This window comes from Aspergillus vadensis (assembly GCF_003184925.1).
Source record: "Aspergillus vadensis CBS 113365 unplaced genomic scaffold BO88scaffold_5, whole genome shotgun sequence".
Taxonomy (NCBI): Eukaryota; Fungi; Ascomycota; class Eurotiomycetes; order Eurotiales; family Aspergillaceae; genus Aspergillus; species Aspergillus vadensis.
The window spans coordinates 718,340-736,429 of NW_020292043.1; the positions used below are offsets into that span (position 1 = coordinate 718,340).

At 50.7% G+C, this 18,090-nt stretch overlaps 6 protein-coding genes across 6 annotated transcripts; all 6 read left to right on the forward strand.

The window, feature by feature from the left end:
* The first annotated feature begins 2,523 nt into the window (after positions 1–2,523).
* Positions 2,524–4,175, forward strand: BO88DRAFT_402957 (putative mannosylphosphorylation protein (Mnn4)). Its single transcript, XM_025706237.1, has 5 exons — positions 2,524–3,125; positions 3,178–3,187; positions 3,255–3,278; positions 3,332–3,476; positions 3,530–4,175. Exons 1-5 carry the CDS (start codon positions 2,972–2,974, stop codon positions 3,857–3,859), a joined length of 663 nt encoding a protein of 220 aa, XP_025565394.1. The 5' UTR covers positions 2,524–2,971; the 3' UTR covers positions 3,860–4,175.
* A 1,290-nt stretch (positions 4,176–5,465) lies between these two features.
* BO88DRAFT_383944 (putative C6 transcription factor) lies at positions 5,466–8,390 on the forward strand. The gene is made up of 2 exons (XM_025704680.1): positions 5,466–6,225; positions 6,274–8,390. The coding sequence occupies exons 1-2, from the start codon at positions 5,617–5,619 to the stop codon at positions 8,116–8,118; spliced, it is 2,454 nt and encodes an 817-aa protein (XP_025565395.1). The 5' UTR covers positions 5,466–5,616; the 3' UTR covers positions 8,119–8,390.
* A 164-nt stretch (positions 8,391–8,554) lies between these two features.
* BO88DRAFT_486101 (putative oligosaccharyl transferase subunit Dad1) lies at positions 8,555–9,675 on the forward strand. The gene is made up of 3 exons (XM_025712394.1): positions 8,555–8,936; positions 9,040–9,239; positions 9,315–9,675. The coding sequence occupies exons 1-3, from the start codon at positions 8,646–8,648 to the stop codon at positions 9,379–9,381; spliced, it is 558 nt and encodes a 185-aa protein (XP_025565396.1). The 5' UTR covers positions 8,555–8,645; the 3' UTR covers positions 9,382–9,675.
* Positions 9,676–12,839: 3,164 nt separating this feature from the next.
* Positions 12,840–13,734, forward strand: BO88DRAFT_402961 (putative prefoldin subunit 2). Its single transcript, XM_025706238.1, has 4 exons — positions 12,840–13,069; positions 13,136–13,226; positions 13,328–13,520; positions 13,596–13,734. Exons 1-4 carry the CDS (start codon positions 13,030–13,032, stop codon positions 13,626–13,628), a joined length of 357 nt encoding a protein of 118 aa, XP_025565397.1. The 5' UTR covers positions 12,840–13,029; the 3' UTR covers positions 13,629–13,734.
* Positions 13,735–13,968: 234 nt separating this feature from the next.
* Positions 13,969–16,703, forward strand: BO88DRAFT_478336 (Zn(II)2Cys6 transcription factor domain-containing protein; the record flags this gene model as incomplete). The annotated part of the gene is made up of 3 exons (XM_025711991.1): positions 13,969–15,322; positions 15,378–15,695; positions 15,728–16,703. The coding sequence occupies 3 exons, from the start codon at positions 13,969–13,971 to the stop codon at positions 16,213–16,215; spliced, it is 2,160 nt and encodes a 719-aa protein (XP_025565398.1). The 3' UTR covers positions 16,216–16,703.
* Positions 16,550–18,087, forward strand: BO88DRAFT_236351 (alpha/beta hydrolase). The gene has a single exon (XM_025702095.1). The coding sequence runs from the start codon at positions 16,842–16,844 to the stop codon at positions 17,793–17,795; it is 954 nt and encodes a 317-aa protein (XP_025565399.1). The 5' UTR covers positions 16,550–16,841; the 3' UTR covers positions 17,796–18,087.
* The last annotated feature ends 3 nt before the right edge of the window (positions 18,088–18,090 follow it).

The window sequence follows — 18,090 nt, forward strand, 5'->3', positions numbered from 1 at the left end:
TTGGCGAGCGGAAAGCCAAAGTGGAGAGATTAGATCAAGCTGGAACTATGGTACAGTTAGTCTCTCATCTTGGGTACAGAGTAGTCGGGAAGATCCAAAGATTAATTAGTGCCCAGTGATTTCTTACCCCATGTAAGCTCCAGTCCTGATTGAGAATAAATCTCCCAGTGCGCTGCTGGATATGGGGTGGAAGTATGCCGTTGAGCGGGTTCAAGACTCTATATCGCTCATGAATGTCTCCAGTAGAACAAAGTTCTCAGGCAGCAGGAGAAAAGTCTCTACATAGAGAGAGAGAGAGACAGCCTAGTTCTTGGTGCACCCCGTAGACGATACTTGATTAGTACTATTAGCCCCCCAAATTAGCAGCGATAACCCCGAAGTCAAAGATAGAAAAGGAAGACATCCCAAACCTGACGAATCATCGGAACCGATTTCCCCGATGCGCCGGCACACTTCCTCCACATCCCGACCAATCAGGCAGCCACTTTCGGCGGTATCGAGCGCCGCAAGGCACCACTTGGCCCGATGTGGTAATCTATAAGGGCCCGTGGATATCCTTGATTTTTTAGTGGAGGCTCGTGTTTACTCTTTATCATGCGTCAGCTTCTATACCTAGATAGCTGCTTGTCTCTTACTAACTTTGGATAGATCCCAAGCCAATGGACGTATGCAAGTCACGGTCAATATCCTTCGATTCACTTCCTGGTCTTATTTCGCCGGTGTTATCTTCCACTACCACCTGGCAAGTTTGTAAGTTAGTTGTGACAATTTACATAATCACATGTCGAGAATGATCGCCTGCCGGCAAGCTGTCGGAAGGAGAGCAGTGAGCTCAAGCATCAACTATCCAAGGCAATAGTGTATCTTGGAACACCAAGCAATCAATGATACGTTTTATGCTTATACGCAGCTTTCCAGTCCGCGCTGAGTGCGCTTTCCGTAGTAGTTCAGTGCGCACGAGTTTTCGACCCCTTTGTATGGCTTCATTCATAAAGCTGACACTGCGTGCAGGCCGGTCATTGCTCGGATGAGCACAGCTCAAGTCATTCGGAAATATTTTTAGGTTTAGGCTCTACAGACTGTGTACAAGCAACGTCCTCAGGATCGACTGCGTGTTATGGTCCCTAAAGTCGAGCAATATGTCTCGGCAGCCTAAACCCGCCTCCCCGACATGCGATACTACCTTTCGTGCAGTGATAAGGCATGTTTGGTAAGTACTTGGATGGTACTTGTTATGCATCCTATTTTTTGTCTCTTGTACATGACTCGCTTTGAAAACAGGGAATGTGCATAGAGTTTGCTGACGACCAAAGAGACCCGATCCCACATTATTTTGAGTAGGGTATCTTGTCAGAGATCTCAGTCGGTTCGTTCAGAACAAATTTGCTTGTTAATCTTACGAGGTCCCTTTGGTCGATGCTGAGACATTGTGGTCCTTGGTCAGCGCCCGAGACGGCAAGCTATGGCTGTGGCTTCTATTTATGTGTGAGGGCACAATAAAGGAAAAGAATGGCAGGAACAGCGGAGAGCAAGAATAGCATGATGAGCGACGATCGCCGTAAATTCTAAAGCCAACGTTCTGTTCGATGCAGCGGAGGTCCCCCACTTTTAACACTGCAGACTCCTCCCTACCCGTACAGTTACTGCGTGCAACACAAACCGTCACCCCGTCACCCCGTCACATTGGTGAGGGGGCTTTAGGGGAAAAGCTTGATCGGAACAGTGATTAAAACCCATTCTCGTCATCCGAGCTAGGGGTGATGACAGCAGCAGGAAGGACAACTGTCACCTGAAACTAGAGACAAAATGGATGCACAGCGGGTAATTCAAGGAAGGCATTGGACTCTGGCGGAGAGGGGGAGAAATGCCGCTATCAGACTATGACGCGGCCCCAGTGTTTAGGGCCACTTTGCACGCATTTTAGCACTATAAACTGGCGAACCCAGGACAAAGGTAAACGCCATCGGACCAAGTCATTCGGAACAGGCCTTGCGAGGTTCGTCATGCTATTGGCCTGAGACTACGCACGCAAGGTACTAAGACGGGCGTCTAGCGGATTTCTAGTGTCGGTGGTTGGTAGCAGTCGACTATTCATGTAGTGCTACTAGTCCAGTCGGAGAGATCAATCCCGAGATGTCCTGGTGGACTGGTGTATTGATGTATTGATGTATTATTGATGTCGTTCTAAAACGGTCTTTACGTGACGGATTGTGTGAACCGACCAGGGTGCATCCGTAGGTTGGACACCCAAGGAAAACGATGAAATCGCTGACACCAACGAGTCAGACAGCACAGAGCGTGGCAGATTCTTCCAGGCGTTCCAGTCGGATCGGCACGGTAAGCCCAGTAAGCCCATCGCCAAGACTGGCAAGGCTGTTCAAGTTGTTTCCAAGGTTCCTTGCCACTCTTTGGGCTGGACGGTAACTGAGCACGCGACCGGGGCCCCCCCGTAACAGTACACAGTAAAGTAGCACGCCGGTTTGGCGGCGGTTCTTTTTATTCTTTTTATATGTCTCTTCCCTGCCGATCGCCCTGGCGATTCGTGGTTTTTTTTTTCTAGGCGCCCCCCATTTGTACTCAAATCTAATTATTGTTGACGACTATTCACATTACTCCCTCTTATGCGCCGCACTGATTACGTCGCTTTCCACTGAATAATTATACTCTTGTTTCTTGTTTCTTGTTTCTTGTTCAATCTTCTTCTCCCTTTCTCTTCTGTTCTGATTCCTCCACACACATACATACATCTTCTCTACCTCTCTTCTCGAACTGGGTGGCCCCTCCAACTTGTCTTCTCCGCTCCCCCTTTGGCCCCTTCGGCCCCTACAACAAATCCCGCCCATTCCCGTTTTATTGGCAGCGCGGACATTCCCCGTCTTATCTACGGCATTGTGCAACCTCGGATAAGAGCATGCGCTTTACGGTCTCTCGACATTGAAAGAACAAGTATCGTCCATCGTTTCTCGCCACTATGTGGTCTTCGACGCCCCGTTTGGTTCTCGGCCTCTATGGGTTATTATGTGCTGTTGGATCGGCAAGCGCTGATGTCGATTTCATGAGTGTGCGACCTGACATGGTCAAGGATTACTCCGGAAAAGGGGGAGAACCGGGAGAGAAATACTTCAGTAAGTCTGGCCTAGTGCTGCGGTTGTTATGGCTTTGTCTAACAAGTTACAGAGGAATCTAGGTATGCCATAGGATCTACTCGGGCGGTGTTTCTTTTGTTGTCTTTGACTAACTCTAATCTGAACTAGCTTCCACTACCACTATGATGGACGGTATGTCTGGCCCACCACCGGTTGACGTTCACGATTGCTGATCCCCTTGATAGCTTCGCAGATGAACCTCTCTCCGAGGCGGAGACTGTTCCGCACCTGTCGGAACTCATCCGGACCTATCTTTCGACAATGGCAGACCTTGGGGCTGAAACCTGGATAATGCATGGAACTCTGCTGGCTTGGTGGTGGAACCAGAAGGTGTGACACAAACCATGGGTGTTTACGATGCGCCGCCGCTAATGGATGGATAGATCTTTCCATGGGACAACGATCTCGACGTTCAAATTTCCGAGCCGACCATCCATTTCCTTGCCGATTACTACAACATGACCGAGCACCACTTTGAGATTTCAGGCGTCGACGGCGGCCGAACCTATTTGCTGGAGATCAACCCGAACTACGTCGTCCGATCGACCGATGACAAGCTTAACGTGATCGATGCGCGGTGGATAGACACATCGTCTGGGCTTTTTATCGATATTACGGCGGTACGCAAGGACGACGAGCGGAGGCAGAACGATCGCGAGCCTGGGGCATTGATGTGCAAGGATGGGCATCGGTTTGATGTGGGTGGCGCGTGAACTGGTGACACAACAATGTGACTGACTGGGGTTAGGAAACCGAGATCTTCCCACTGCGGAACAGTTACTTCGAAGATGTTCCGGTCAAGATCCCGTTCGAATACGTTCGCCTACTAAAGAAAGAGTACGGGTCGAAGTCGATGACTGCTTCCGTGTTCCAAGGGTATGCTTCGATTTATTGTCACTCTCTTCGCTCTCACTAATGCGTGGCACAGATACCATTTCAACCAACAGACTCAAGTATGGGATAAGATGAGGTAGGTTTGATGCGCCCGAGCTATTCGCGATTCTGGCTGACATGTTTTGATTTAGCCGGAAGAGGCACTTTGGGCGACGGGAGACCGACATTCCCGTTCGGACCACGCCCCTCGGGCGCCTGTTCAGGGGTTGATCGTGCGACTGTATGATATCGACCGAGCTCCCTTGATTCGCTTGTATCACGTCGGGCTTGTGTATGACGGTAACGATTTGAAGTGGCCCAGCACCTAGACTTTCGACTTCATTTGCATATACGGCGTTTGCCTTCGGTGCGCTACCAATTCCGCATGTTGGCTATATGGCGTTTGGGCATGTTTTTATATACTCTGGATCTTGTTTGTTTACTCTGGGACATGGGACATGGAATACCTTGTGAAAATGTGGTCGCCCCATAGTTGAAATGGGCTGCTGAGCATCAAAGCCCGTTGTGTGGCTTCTGTGAACATACTATATAATACGACTTACTACCTAGTAGTACTACACCATGGTGTGAATGTATATAGTGGGGGTGGGTCCCAATAACAATCAGATTAGTGTCTGCGATCAAAATAGAAGTTACTCGAGTGACATCCTTGCTCTTTTCGTCTTGGCTCTACACTATTTTCAGCAGCCAACTGTTAAGCTTGGGCACTACCACAATAATCTCCGATTGACGAACAAAAGATGAACAAACATGAACATCTGTCATGAGAAGCTGTCTAATGCACTCGAATTTATGAGAGGGACTGATTGTTCCTTTTGTAGAATCATCCTACCGATAAATACCAAGTTAAACCGGATCAAATTCTCCGCGGACCACCCGCGGACCATCCGCGGACTGTCAAGGAGGCTGGTGCAGTTTGAAATAAGTACAATCGAAAAAAGCTTGGGCGTCCGGAATTAGAAGCGTGTTGACTTGGCGGACTTTGGGGGTTAACTCCGAGGTTGATCAGATAACCACGGAGTACTGTGTGTGGACAAGCCGGTGGTGACAATCAGCAGCCCTGACCATCAGGACTGGCGGCACCTTGCCAGTGACGTGTGTCTGTACACTGACACTGCATGATCGCCCCAAATCCCGCAGCCAACAAAGTCCGAGGATGGCGCCGTCTCAATCTTATCCTTCTTTATCCTTTCAACTAATTCTTGCCCTACACCTCCCCATCCACGTGATTGTCAGATGGGATTAGTAAAGCAGGGCCAGACATGACCAATCACACACCACCTATCCAAAGTGGCGGGTCCAGAACAGCTCGGGTGTAGCCAATAGCGAGAGACCATCCATCCCGGGGATCCACTAAAGTATGAGTCGATGACTGAAGATCCAAGTCAGGCGCGACAAGTTTGATAATTTATCTAACCATTATTGTTGAAGTTAAATCCTTTATTTCTCACTCTGCTTTTTCTAACCGCTCTGTTCCTGTTTTCCATGTCCATCAATCGTCTCCTGCTACACATTCTCCTTGCGTGAGGATGAGGTTTGGTGGGGCTCCTGTCATTATCAGCAACAGTTCCACGCCATGTCCACTTCGTCTGTGATCTCATTCTCAGCCCCATCGTCCCTCTCGCCCAGGAACGGGTCTGACGTTGTGCCTGGCCCGCATACCAGCCACGACACCCACGGCATCCCTTCCCATTCCGCACAAGACCACAGCTTGCGCAGCTGCATCACCTGCCGTCGGAGAAAAGTTCGCTGCAACAAGAAAACCCCTTGCTCCAACTGCGCCAAGGCCGGTATCCAGTGTATCTTTCCCCCACCAGGAAGGGCACCGCGCAAAGTTAAACGACCACAAGATGCGGAGCTCCTGTCTCGCCTAAGGCGCCTCGAGGGCGTCATTGAGCATCTCAGCGAAAAGAAAGCGACCGGTGCTGCGGTGTCATCTCCTGATACGCCTTCCCCGCGTGTACAACAGCATCCTCAAAACCCACCCGCACCCCCGGCCAATGCACAGGCCTCGGTGCCTGATGGTGATGGCGATGGCTGCCCGCTTCTTATGGATGCAGCCAAGCTGGATCCTACCAGGCCGATAGCGCCGCGGAATATTGAGCATGAGTTTGGTCGATTGGTTATCGACGAGGGTCGAAGCCGTTATGTTAGTAATCGATTCTGGGCGAGTCTCGGAGATGAGGTGATTATCCGTGTTACCTTATCGTTGTATTTATGCTAACGTCCATAGATCGAGGAACTGCAAGATATCCTTGATCCGTCGTCTTCGGACGAGGAAGACTATCCGTCTCCTGAGACGTCGTCAAGCCATTCGGCCAACCATGATGGGTTTCTATTCGGGTTTTATTCCATCTCACACTCTCTACACGAGTTCCTACCGCCGAGATCCCAGATTCCCCTCTTATGGAATACCTGGTTGGAAAATGTGGCGCCCTTGATACCAATCGTTCATAAAGCAAGCGCTAGGCAGCTATTCGCTACAGCTTCCCAAGATCCAAACAGCTTGGATAAGAACTTTGAGGCGCTGTTCCTTGCAATGTGCATGGTCGCGATTATCAGCATGTCGCCAAGCCAGTGTTCAGTTCACCTAGGAGAAGAGAGGGATGTGCTTGTCAAGCGTTACCGGTTCGCAGTCGAGCAGGCGCTATCCAAAGCGGATCTCTTGAATACTCAAAATATCACTCTCTTACAAGCTGTGGTCATATTCTTAATAGGCGTTCGTCGAGAAGATGACACCAAATTTGTCTGGTCTATGACAGCGCTTGTTCTTCGCCTTGCGCAAGGGCTTGGTCTTCATCGTGACGGCACCAACTTCGGCCTGAAGCCTTATGAAACGGAGATGCGCCGACGACTTTGGTGGCACATCTGTTTGTTGGACATCCGGGCAGCCGAGGATCACGGATCTGATGCGCAGATTCATGAGCGATTGTACGATACTCGACTGCCACTGAATATCAATGACGAGGACATCACGCCGGACATGAAGGAGCCTCCTAAAGAGAGAGTAGGCTGGACTGAAATGACATTTTGCCTGATTCGCTGCGATATTACAGTTGCTGTGCGTCGAGTCAGCTACACTTGTCCGAACGCCCCTTTCATTTCGGCAACCCGACAGCTCAACCCTGATAACTGCTCCAAGGTGATTCGGGCGATCAACGACCGCATTGAGGACCGATATATTAAACATTGTGACATGAATATTCCGATTCAGTGGGTCTGCGCAACGATTGGTCGCCTCATCCTGACCAAACTCTGGCTTGTCATTCATCATCCGATGACCCGGCCTGAACGGGGTTTAACGCTGAGCCACGCAAATCGCGAGAGCTTGTTTGCTACTTCAGTGGAGGTAGCTGAATTTCAGCGACTGCTGGATGGCGACGTCAAGACGTACAAATGGAGCTGGCTTTTTGCCACGAACATGCAATGGCATGCCATTGCCTTTGTGCTGTCGGAGCTTTGTGTCCGCCCACTCAGTCCCCTTACCGACCGGGCATGGAAATGCGTGAGCACCCTATATACGGAGTGGATCAAGAACAGCAAGCAGCGGAAAGGCATGCTCTGGCGTCCGCTTTCCCGCTTGATGAAGCGAGCAACCGCGTTCAGAGCCAAGCAAGAAGAGATGCGCGCGCAGATGAGTTCCAGCATGATTGCAGCTCACGATGTCACTGCCCCAAATTGCCCTGAAATCTCAATTATACAGCCCCCAGTCCTGCCCCGAGCATTGGACCTCCAGGCTTCACCAACAAACCAAGAGAATGAGTCCTTGCATGGTGTGCCCGAGAACGGCGGACTCGATTTCGATCTGCGCGACGGACCAGTCAGCGTGATCAAAGATTTATTCCCCGACACGGACTGGCTGAACCCTGCCACAGCAGCCAGCATACAGCAGGAGTGCTCGGGCGCGTCGATAGACACGCTAGTGAGACCAGCGGAGCCGAGCGAGACCCAGCAGGAGATGCCTAATGCGAATCTCAACTGGGAAGAATGGGATCAGGTCATGACTGATTTCCAGATGGACCTGCAAGCGTCCAATACGCAGAATCCTTTTGGCAATGCCCTGGACTGGCTTGCTTGATGATGATACCAGTTGTGTTGATACCTTGATGGCCCTGGTGGCTATTATCGGCATCATGAAGATGCCTCTGTACTGAATGTCTCCTCTCTAGACGACCACCGAAACCTCTCCATTCACGATAATGAGAAATTTAGCTAGGAATGAGCTAAAAGCTAATGATGAATCATGTATGTACTATGTACCTTGCAATGCAGCCGAGGCAGTACTTTACCTGTATACCATACAGTAGGCAGTACAGCAACACTGAATGAACATAAACACTCCAATTAAACCTTTAAATAAAGAACACTCATAAAGCTCCTTTAAACTAAACAACCAAAGCCCATCCAACCACCCAATAAAACAATAACAACACCCCCGATCTATAAATCACGTGACACCGCGTAACCACCACCCGCCCAGGACAGGCCAGCTTGCGTAACTATACCTCCACCTACCTCCCCTTCCCAATCCTTCTTCGCCCTCAACTCAACCCCGACCTCAATTCCATTCTCCCCAATATAAAAGAAGAAATACAGACAGCGACAATGGCCCCAAAACGCACCGCCACACCAGCAACAACAGGCCCCGTCCCCGCGCCCTCACCACCTACCATGCCCTCCGCATCATCCTCCTCCGCACCCGCAGCATCCTCCTCCCTCTCCTCCGGCCCCAAAACCCTCACCCAGAACTCCTCTATCTACGACATCGCCCACACAGTCTGGCAGCAGTATTTGGCTACTACGCCGCAGCGCACAATGCTGCTTGATGCGTTCATGGGATTCTTGGTGCTGGTTGGTGGTGTGCAGTTCGTTTATTGTGTTGTTGGGGGGAATTATGTGAGTTTACCTTTACCTTTTCTTTCCCCATTCATTATGGATGAGGGGAATGGGAGTGTACGTATGGGTTTGGCTAATATTGGGAATTTGTTTTTGTGTATAGCCGTTCAACGCCTTCCTGAGTGGTTTCTGTGCCGCTGTAGGACAGTTTGTTCTTACGGCTAGTTTGAGGATGCAGACTAGTGCTGCTACTTCTTCTTCTTCGACTGGGGGAGTTGGTGGTGGTGGTTCGAAAGGGAAGGGTGGGAAGAAGGTTGTCAAGGGGGATGCTGGGGAGGAGGGGAGTGGTGTTTCGGCTGAGAGGTGAGTTCAACATTTACTTTAAACATATTGACTTGGGGAGGGTTGGAATTGTGCTAACTGGTTTGGTTTGTGTAGGGCATTCGCGGATTATGTCTTTGGGAGTCTGATTCTGCATTTCTTTTGTATTAACTTTATTAACTAGATGCTATCGGGTCTGTGGTATTCATGGATGTGGATATGGATATGGAGCTGGGTCAAGAGATGTGATGGATGGAAGGATGGAAATGGTGACAAGGGAGGAGAGGATAGGATAAGATAGGATAGGACGGGTGCATGCAGGCTGTTTCCCTGGTGGATTAGCCTTGTCCGGTCTGGTTCCTATCCCAGTGGGTGAAGGTAAAATAAGTCGAGGATCTGTTATTGCGTTATGTTAGCTAGCTATTACTATTTATACCTGTGTATCAATGTATCGATTCTACTGTTCACGCCTGGCTTCAACACTCATATAGCAATAATACAGCCAATAATCTATTCATATATCCCTGGGTATAGTATATCCTATATTCTACTAGTATAAATCAAAAAGCCCGTCCCGGTTTGCGCTTGATCTGCGGCTTCTTCACCACGCTTCCGCCTCCACTTCCGCCATTGCGCGCACCACCACCACTACTTGATGCCGTCACACCTCCTACACGTCTTGCCGTCGCGACAGGCCTCCGTACCACAGAGCCCACTTCGATCTCCTTTCTGCGTCTGGTCGGATCGTTCCTCTCCGCTTCGCGCTGCTTCTCGGCGGCTGCGCGTTCGCGGTCCGCCGCCATCTGGGTCTCGATCTCCACGCGCCGGTTGAACTCTTGTTCCGTGATGCGGCGCTCGCGCTGAGAGTAGCCTTTTTCTTTGACGGAGTAGAAGACGCCTCCGAGTTCGGCGAGCCACTGTTATCAAATGTCATTAGTACTTGACTTCTATCGGGGTATGTGATGGAATCTGGTGGACTTACATGTGGATCTACAGCAGTCACGGTAGACATGTACTCCTTACTGGTGAGGATCAATTCATGGTACACCACGTACTCCGGCACATATCCCAGACCGTAGAGGGCACTAGTCGGGTGGAGTTGCATGCTGACGCTGGTTCGGAGGTTGAGGAACTCGCCGATACCCTTGACGCGCGCGGCTTGGTGGTAGAAACCCGAGCAGATGCATTTGCGGATCTCGTCCCAGTCGGTGCCGCAGCTGACTAGTGGCATCTTCTGCACCGTCATGATGTCGTGCAGTTGGTCGCGCACTTCGCGCGCCCGCCGCAGGGCCTTGGCGTGGAGGAAGTGACGTGTGCACCAGCCGTCGGAGTAGCCATTTGCTTTCCATTGCGTGTAGACATGGAGTAGAGTGAGGTGGTCAGATTCCGGGACGAAGAATTTCTCGCGCGCAGCGTCGGATTCTTCTTGGCGCTCTTTAGGGCGGTAGAAGACGCTGGGGACGGATAGCATGGATACGATGGTTAGCATCTCCTCGCTGCAGCCGTAGGTCTCTGCGGCAGTGATGATGAGCTTTGCGAGCGGGGGATCCATTGGAAATGGTGTCATCTGACGTCCTAGTGGGGTAAGATCGCCGAGGTTGTCGAGTGCTCCTAGGGACCAGAGTTCGAAGAGCGAAGTGGTGATTGTTTCTTGGGGAGGTGGGTCCATGAAGTCGAAGTCGAGAAGGTCTTTGACGCCAAGGGATTTGAGGAGGAGGACGGTGTTGGAAAGACTGGTCCGCTGGATTTCCGGAATCGTTTGCAGGTATAGCTCGTTCTTGTACGCCACTTCGGTGTACAGACGATACGCCTTGCCCGGTCCCGTACGTCCTGCTCGACCAGAACGCTGGTTGGCATTGGCCTGTGATATAGGCGTGATCTGCAGAGTGTCCATGCCCATCTTGGGGTTGTACACCTTCAGCTTGGAGTAGCCCGAATCCACGACGAACATGATACCGTCAACTGTCAGACTGGTTTCGGCAATGTTGGTAGCAACAATCACTTTGCGCACGCCAGGCTCAGCCCGTTCGAAAATTTTGGCCTGTTGCTCCGCAGGCATCTGACTGTAGATGGGCAGAATGCTCAACTTCGGCGGATCGTTCAGTAGCTTTAATCGTTCATCGACCAGCTCGCATGTTGCTTCAATATCTTCCTGACCTGTCATGAACACAAGGATATCACCAGGACCTTGCGACACGTGGATGGCCAAGACCTGCTTGACCGCGCTGTCAACATAGTCCTCGCAGGGTGTGCGTGAGAAATGGGTATCGACGGGGAACGTTCTTCCGGGAATAATGAACTCCGGTGCACCACCATAGAATCGGGAGAAGCGCTCTGCGTTCATGGTGGCCGATGTGACGATAAGCTTCAAGTCCCTGCGTCGAGCTAGAACCTTCTTGAGAAGACCCATAAGCACATCTGTGTTCAATGCTCTCTCGTGCGCTTCGTCCATGATGATACAAGAATACTTGTCGAGGTCCTGCTGGACAAGTGACTCTCGTAGAAGGACACCATCGGTCATGTACTTAATGACCGTCTTCGGGCCGGTACAATCTTCGAACCGAATAGCATAACCAACTTCATCACCAAGATCCACCTCCATTTCCTCACTGACACGCTTGGCAACACTCATAGCCGCTACTCGACGAGGTTGTGTGCACCCGATCATGCCAAACTTCGAGTAACCGTCCTCGTGCAGGAACTGCGTCAGCTGTGTTGTTTTTCCAGACCCAGTCTCACCAACCACAACCACAACCTGATTATCCCGAATGACGCGCAACAAATCCTCTCGGACCGCAAACGCTGGCAAGAATTCTCTCTGCTCCCGAAGCGTCTTGCTCTTGCTGAACGAACTCTGTCCACCTTCATCCTTTTTCAAATGTTGGGCGAACTTGTTTCCGCTCTTGTAGGCATCCTCCACTGGCATAGCGACCGCACTGTCACCCTCATCCTCCTTTACACCCATGAGGTTTCCCAGCGCCGTTCCCGCCATTGTCGTCGCCTCCTGCGCTTGCTTCTGGCGTTCTCGCTGCTGACGTCGTTCGCGAACCACTTTGCTTCCTTTCCGACTGAACACTGCCATGTCACTCTGCGGGTCTCGGACAGCTGAGATAGGCTCGAGCTGTTTGGTGAAGATCGTGCGGCCATCGAGGAACGGCGGACGGAGGTCATGAACCAGCAAATGAACTCGGGTGGCCTCTTCATCTTCGGGCATGAAGTCGCCATCGAAATCGCGTCTCTGGGCGACACCAGATGTGAGCATGCGGTTCGTTTCCCAGTTGTCGATATCCTTGCGCTTTGCGTCGCGCAGCTGTGGCGGGAGATTGGAGCTCTTCAGCCTTTTGGCTGGCGGCTGATCGTTGGAAGCCATGATGGTGTGTGATTGATGATCGAGCAATACGACCGCTTGGTAGAACAATTGTTAAGTTAAAGCTTCGCAGGGGGCTACAGCTGTCTGCTCAAGCCCTCCCGCCGATAGTTGGAGAAGATGCAATCACCGCGAATTGCGGATTCCATCATTTCTATCGGAGTTGCGGCAAACACTGCAAACATCGCCGCCCGCTTCGTCACGTGGAACATCCCCTCCCAAGAACAGGCAGAAGATGGTGCGGAATACATTAATATATTATATAGAGCTCTGGTAGTTAGTTGTTTAGTTGTAGTCATTTGCACCGTTTTTCCCTTGTTCCTGCATTAGTAGTGGTTTGTTCGTTAGCAACGCAGACATACTAGTAGCAACAGAGCGACGCCGCAAGCACCGCCGATCCATATCGAAACTCCCCGCATCGCAACTCCGGCTTTGCAACTGCGCTTTCTATCAGATTTCGACATCATGGCCAGCCAAGCACAAGTCAACCCCAAGAGGCAACAGGGTATTGTACCTTTTTTCAGTCTATTCTCAGTCGTCGGTTTGAAGAAGCCAAGCTAATTCGAAGCAGAGCTCCAGCTCCAATACTCCAACTACAAAAACACGCTACAACAATTGGCGCAGAAGATCGGTGATATCGAGCAAGAAGCAGAGGAGCATAAGTAAGCTGCCCTGTTGGAAGTCCCTCGCTATCGAAATTCGCACAATAGTGCGCCTTTTTGCGCTTGTTTGAGAATGGCAACTAACGCACACTCAACGCTAGGCTTGTTATCGAAACCCTCGACCCCCTCCCTAAGGACCGGAAATGCTTTCGGATGGTGAACGGTGTACTGGTGGAACGGACAGTTGAGGACGTTCTCCCGTCTCTCAAGACAAACTCGGATGGATTGAAGCAGGTCTTGGAGGAGCTATTGAAGCAGTACAAGTCGAAGCAGACGGATCTGGATAACTGGAAGGTAGGCAGATTGTTCTCTGGTGGTCCACGTATGTGGAAGGTTGAATGGATTGCTAACAGTTCTGTCGCTTTACAGAAGAAGAACAACATCCAGGTTGTACAGCCTTAGAGCAACGGTGCTTGTGTTTTCTCACGGTTTCTGTATCCTCTTCATGCAGCGTTATACACTGAAAAATAATATTTCTATAGTAAAATCATGTAATTCTAGACATCCGGTCTGCAATTATATAGTAAATTAGAGAACACCGTAGATGAATGTGAATGACATACAACAAAAATTATATGAAGTACCATCGTTGAAGATAAACCTCTGGAAGGCCTGCGTTACTAATCTGCCCTTCCACCAGTCTTCATCTACAACTTCAATTGAGCCGTCAACATATCCATGACCCAGCATCATCAAATTGAAATCGCTTTACTACGCACCTAAATCTTGAAAATGTGACAGCATGTCACAGCGCCGTCAATTTTCCAGTTGCGATCCATGCCGTCGCTCCAAGCGACGCTGCTTTTTCGCCTCTCCCGGAGGAGAGAAGTGTACTAACTGCCAACGACTGGGCCATTCATGCACCTTTGACTTTGCCAGATCTCGGAGGGTAAAGCCCAAGCACGACCTAGTGCGGCCTTCCCCATCGACAAACAGCAATGAGCTACCAGGAACTCCACTTCTAGGCTTTGATAGTCCTGATGGTTACTATCAGGCCGGTACCACGCCTCCCGGGGATACCCTGGTCCCGGGGCTCAACCTTAACGAAGGTCATGATACACTGAAGGACCATGACGATCTCATGGACCTCTATCTGGTGAATCGATTGACGTCGGATCTTGCGCCTCCAGTGCAAGTATCAAACAAGGCGCAAACGTGCGTACGCAGTAATCTGTCGGGCAGAGTGTCCTACGCGATGCCGTTACTTGCTGGTAGCTCACTGGCGAGTCCTGTCCGCCTGCTGAATTTCAAGCTGGATGCAAGAATCTTAGATGATCGCCTGGCAAAGATTTATCACGCGATCATTACGGGATGTGCTTCCCGGTTTGTGGATTACGACTGCAATTTGTATGCAACGGCGTCATGCTACCGACTGGAAGGTTGGAGTGAACAGTCCACGCAAAGACATACGCCTGCTACCTTGGATACTAGCTCTATAAATACTTCTTTTCCGGACACCCCAGCTTCGGTTACACCGCTAGATGCCATTTCTTCTTCGGAGTCAGGGATATTATCAAACGATCTCTCCCGCACTTTTACTGTTATCGGGGCCGTCCGTTTCCTTGATCATTTCGCGGTTCTTTACGGCAATCGCATCAGTGCGAATGCGCGTAAACAGTCTGATGCTGCGCTGAAATCAGTGCTTCGCACGTTCTCCCTTCAGTGGCTGCCTACCGAGAGTGTATTGGCCGCTGATAGTATCTTGCAGGACAGTGTTTATGGGATACCCACGAGCGAGGCATCCCAGAACGCATTCTACGATTCTTGGTTTCAGACACAGGGGGTTCTCGAACAGGCAAAATCTGTCCGGTCGTTCAGGGTTGTCTATGCCATTTTGCTGTTTGGTGGCATTACGGTTCCGACTAAAGCTCCAGTCGAGTCAACACGCGAGATCCTTGACAGCGGCCTGCAAAGCCTTCGTTCTCTGAATGTGCTTGTTAGGCAGCACTGTAGTACTCTGGGAGCTCACTCTATATACAGTGGTCTGCTGGAAGCCAGTCTGGATGCTGTGCATTGGGGCGGGTACATCCGTGACCTTGGGGCATCGCTCACCATAAATCGTCCATGCAAACTTCCTATTCCGGGTCATAGTAAAGGTAAGCTCATTGTCATGGACGATTAGTCATGGATATTCAAGCTGAACTCAAATAGTGCTTTTCAGTACCGGCTCGATCTTGTCCACATTCGACTGGTCGAATAACCACAATTTCCCTCCCGGTCTTGATGACAGCATCCCAAGTATCTGTAAGAAGGCAGTTGCTGAGGCGTTTTACATATGCAGGCAGATAGTTGAGGTCAAGAATTCACTACACTGTGATCAGTCTTTGGCTTGCATGGATGATGTCACCTCAACAGTGGCAGCCATGAGCAGGTTCAATGAACTGTTCCGCCCATTCATCAACTACTGCATCAACAACCTGGAGTGCCTTTCCTTACAGTCTAGAACAGCTTTGTGGGTCCTCAAACTAAGTTATGTGTCCACTTACTGACGATTTGAATAGTCTCACTCGTATTATTCTGGGATCTGAGCATCCTCATCCTAGCCGAGGCGTTGGCTCTCAGCAGGGGGAGCGACTCTGTTGACGAGAATATCATCGCAAGTATGCGCTCCTACCAGGCTGAGGCAGTTGCATCGGTTACGAAAACAGTAGAACACGTACTCTCGCTACCGCCAAACTCTGCCTTCAACATTGAAAACGGTCTTGATGCCGAAGTCCCTCTCATCGCCTATCACATTACCCCAAGTTTAACGGCAACGGTTTATCAAAAGACCATTGAAGCCTTGATGAACTCTCAGCAATCACCGCTTTATATTGAAGAGATAGCCGACGACGTTTGGCAACGGCAGGTTGATATTATGCTGAAAGGTCTCAGCTCACTGGGAGTGACCGTCGGTGGATCCGAGGCGGCCACAAGAGTTTTGCAGTCACTAATGCCGCGATATGGGGATATACTCTCTGAGTGCTGGACTTCTGATTTCAGCACTTGACTGGTGTTTAGACCACCTGCGAAGTACAGCGGGTCCGACATGCGGCGTCTGCTATAAGTACGGGCGAAGCTAGAAATACGATCACGCTTTCCAGAAGGGCAGTGTTATCACGCCTTTTCATGCCTGCGGAGATAAACTAAAGCTGCAAGTTCTGCGATCACTTAAGCTTAGCTTACTCGCGGCATGTTGAAGATGCATTGACCTGCCCAGATGTGGGATTCTGCTCCCGTAGCGAAGGCAAGGCCCAGCACCCCATCTTTCAGACAATCGCCTATTATACCAACAACTGATATCAATAATATCAAGAACGACATGAATTTACAAGTTAGATAGTGTTTCTTATAATTCATCTGTCACTGTCCGCATACGTCATTGAAATACTATCGGTTCCGCTCTGTCGGCTCCGACCATCGGTTCCGCAATCCAGAACTTTTCTCGAGATGCAGTCTGCTGATCCTCGATATCATCAAACAATTCTGAACATATTAAAGCAAGCAATCAATTGGCTTCACTCTTCCAGGGTCAGTCATTCAGCATACTCAAACAACAACATTACTACACAGCTCCTACTTTCTCGGGAATATATACCTTCTACTACCACTACCACTACTACTATATAAACTACAATGCCTACTACAACCTCCACCCCCCTCCCAACCCTAATCTTCATCTCCGGCGCCTGGCACCTCCCAACCTGCTACACCAAACTCATCACCTACCTCCAAACCCACCACCCAACCCTCAACTGCACGACCATCACCCTCCCCTCCACAACCGGCGACCCCAGCGCCACATTCAAAGACGACCTCTGCGCCGCCCGCGCCGCCATCACCCACGAAACCCTCCACCACGGACGCAACGTCGTCCTAATCGCGCACTCCTACGGCGGGATGGTCGCCAACAGCGCCATCAAAGGCTTCACATCACCCCAAACACCCACATCCGGCACCATTATCGGCCTAATCCTCATTGCCTCCGGCTTCACCCTAACCGGCTTCTCCTTCATGGACCCCTTCCTCGGCCACCCGCCACCCTCCTGGCGCGCAAACCACACCACCGGCTTCGCCGAACTAGTCACTTCCCCTCGCGAACTCTTCTACCATGACCTCCCTGAGGAAGAAGCCCGGTACTGGGTCTCGCAGCTTAGACCGCAGAGTCTGAAAGCGCTGTTCGAGGGCGGTGAGTACTCGTATGCGGGGTGGAAGGACGTCCCGTGCTGGTATATAGGGACGGAAGAGGATAGGGGGTTGCCGGTGCTGGTGCAGCGGATGGGTGTTGGGATCGCGAGGGGGTTGTGTCCTCCGGGATGGAGGGTGGTGTATAGGGAGGTGGTGGGCGCCAGTCATTCGGTGTTTCTGAGTAGGGTGGAGGTTGTGGGTGGGTTGGTTTGGGAGGCTGTAGAGGGGTTTATGAGGATGGATGTTGAGGTGCAGAAGGAGGAGAGGGAGGGCGTGGTGATTGTGCCTGAGGCGGATGTTTGGAAGGTGTCGACGTGGTTCAAATATGGGGTGCCCGCGGCGCTGGGGAGGGGGGTCGGGTGGGGTTTTGGGTTGGTTGGGTGGATTAGGGGGTGGTGGTAGATATGTTACTCTGTCTGTATATTGAGTAGTAGGTGACACTTGGTTTGATGTATATGTTTAGCTGTGGGCTGTCTGATTACATTCGAATCTGTTTTCTTATGTTGTTGCCTTATATGGCGTTTGGGAAATACTATCTTCGCTCTCATGTGATTACTTAGCCCTCGGTGTATGTATGTATGTATGATTATGGCGGTGTATACAGTAGAATAGACAGAGCATACTGAGTACTGTCTATCTGCATGATGAAATACAGGTTGTCGATGCCATCATACTACTTCTCTCAATCATCATATCG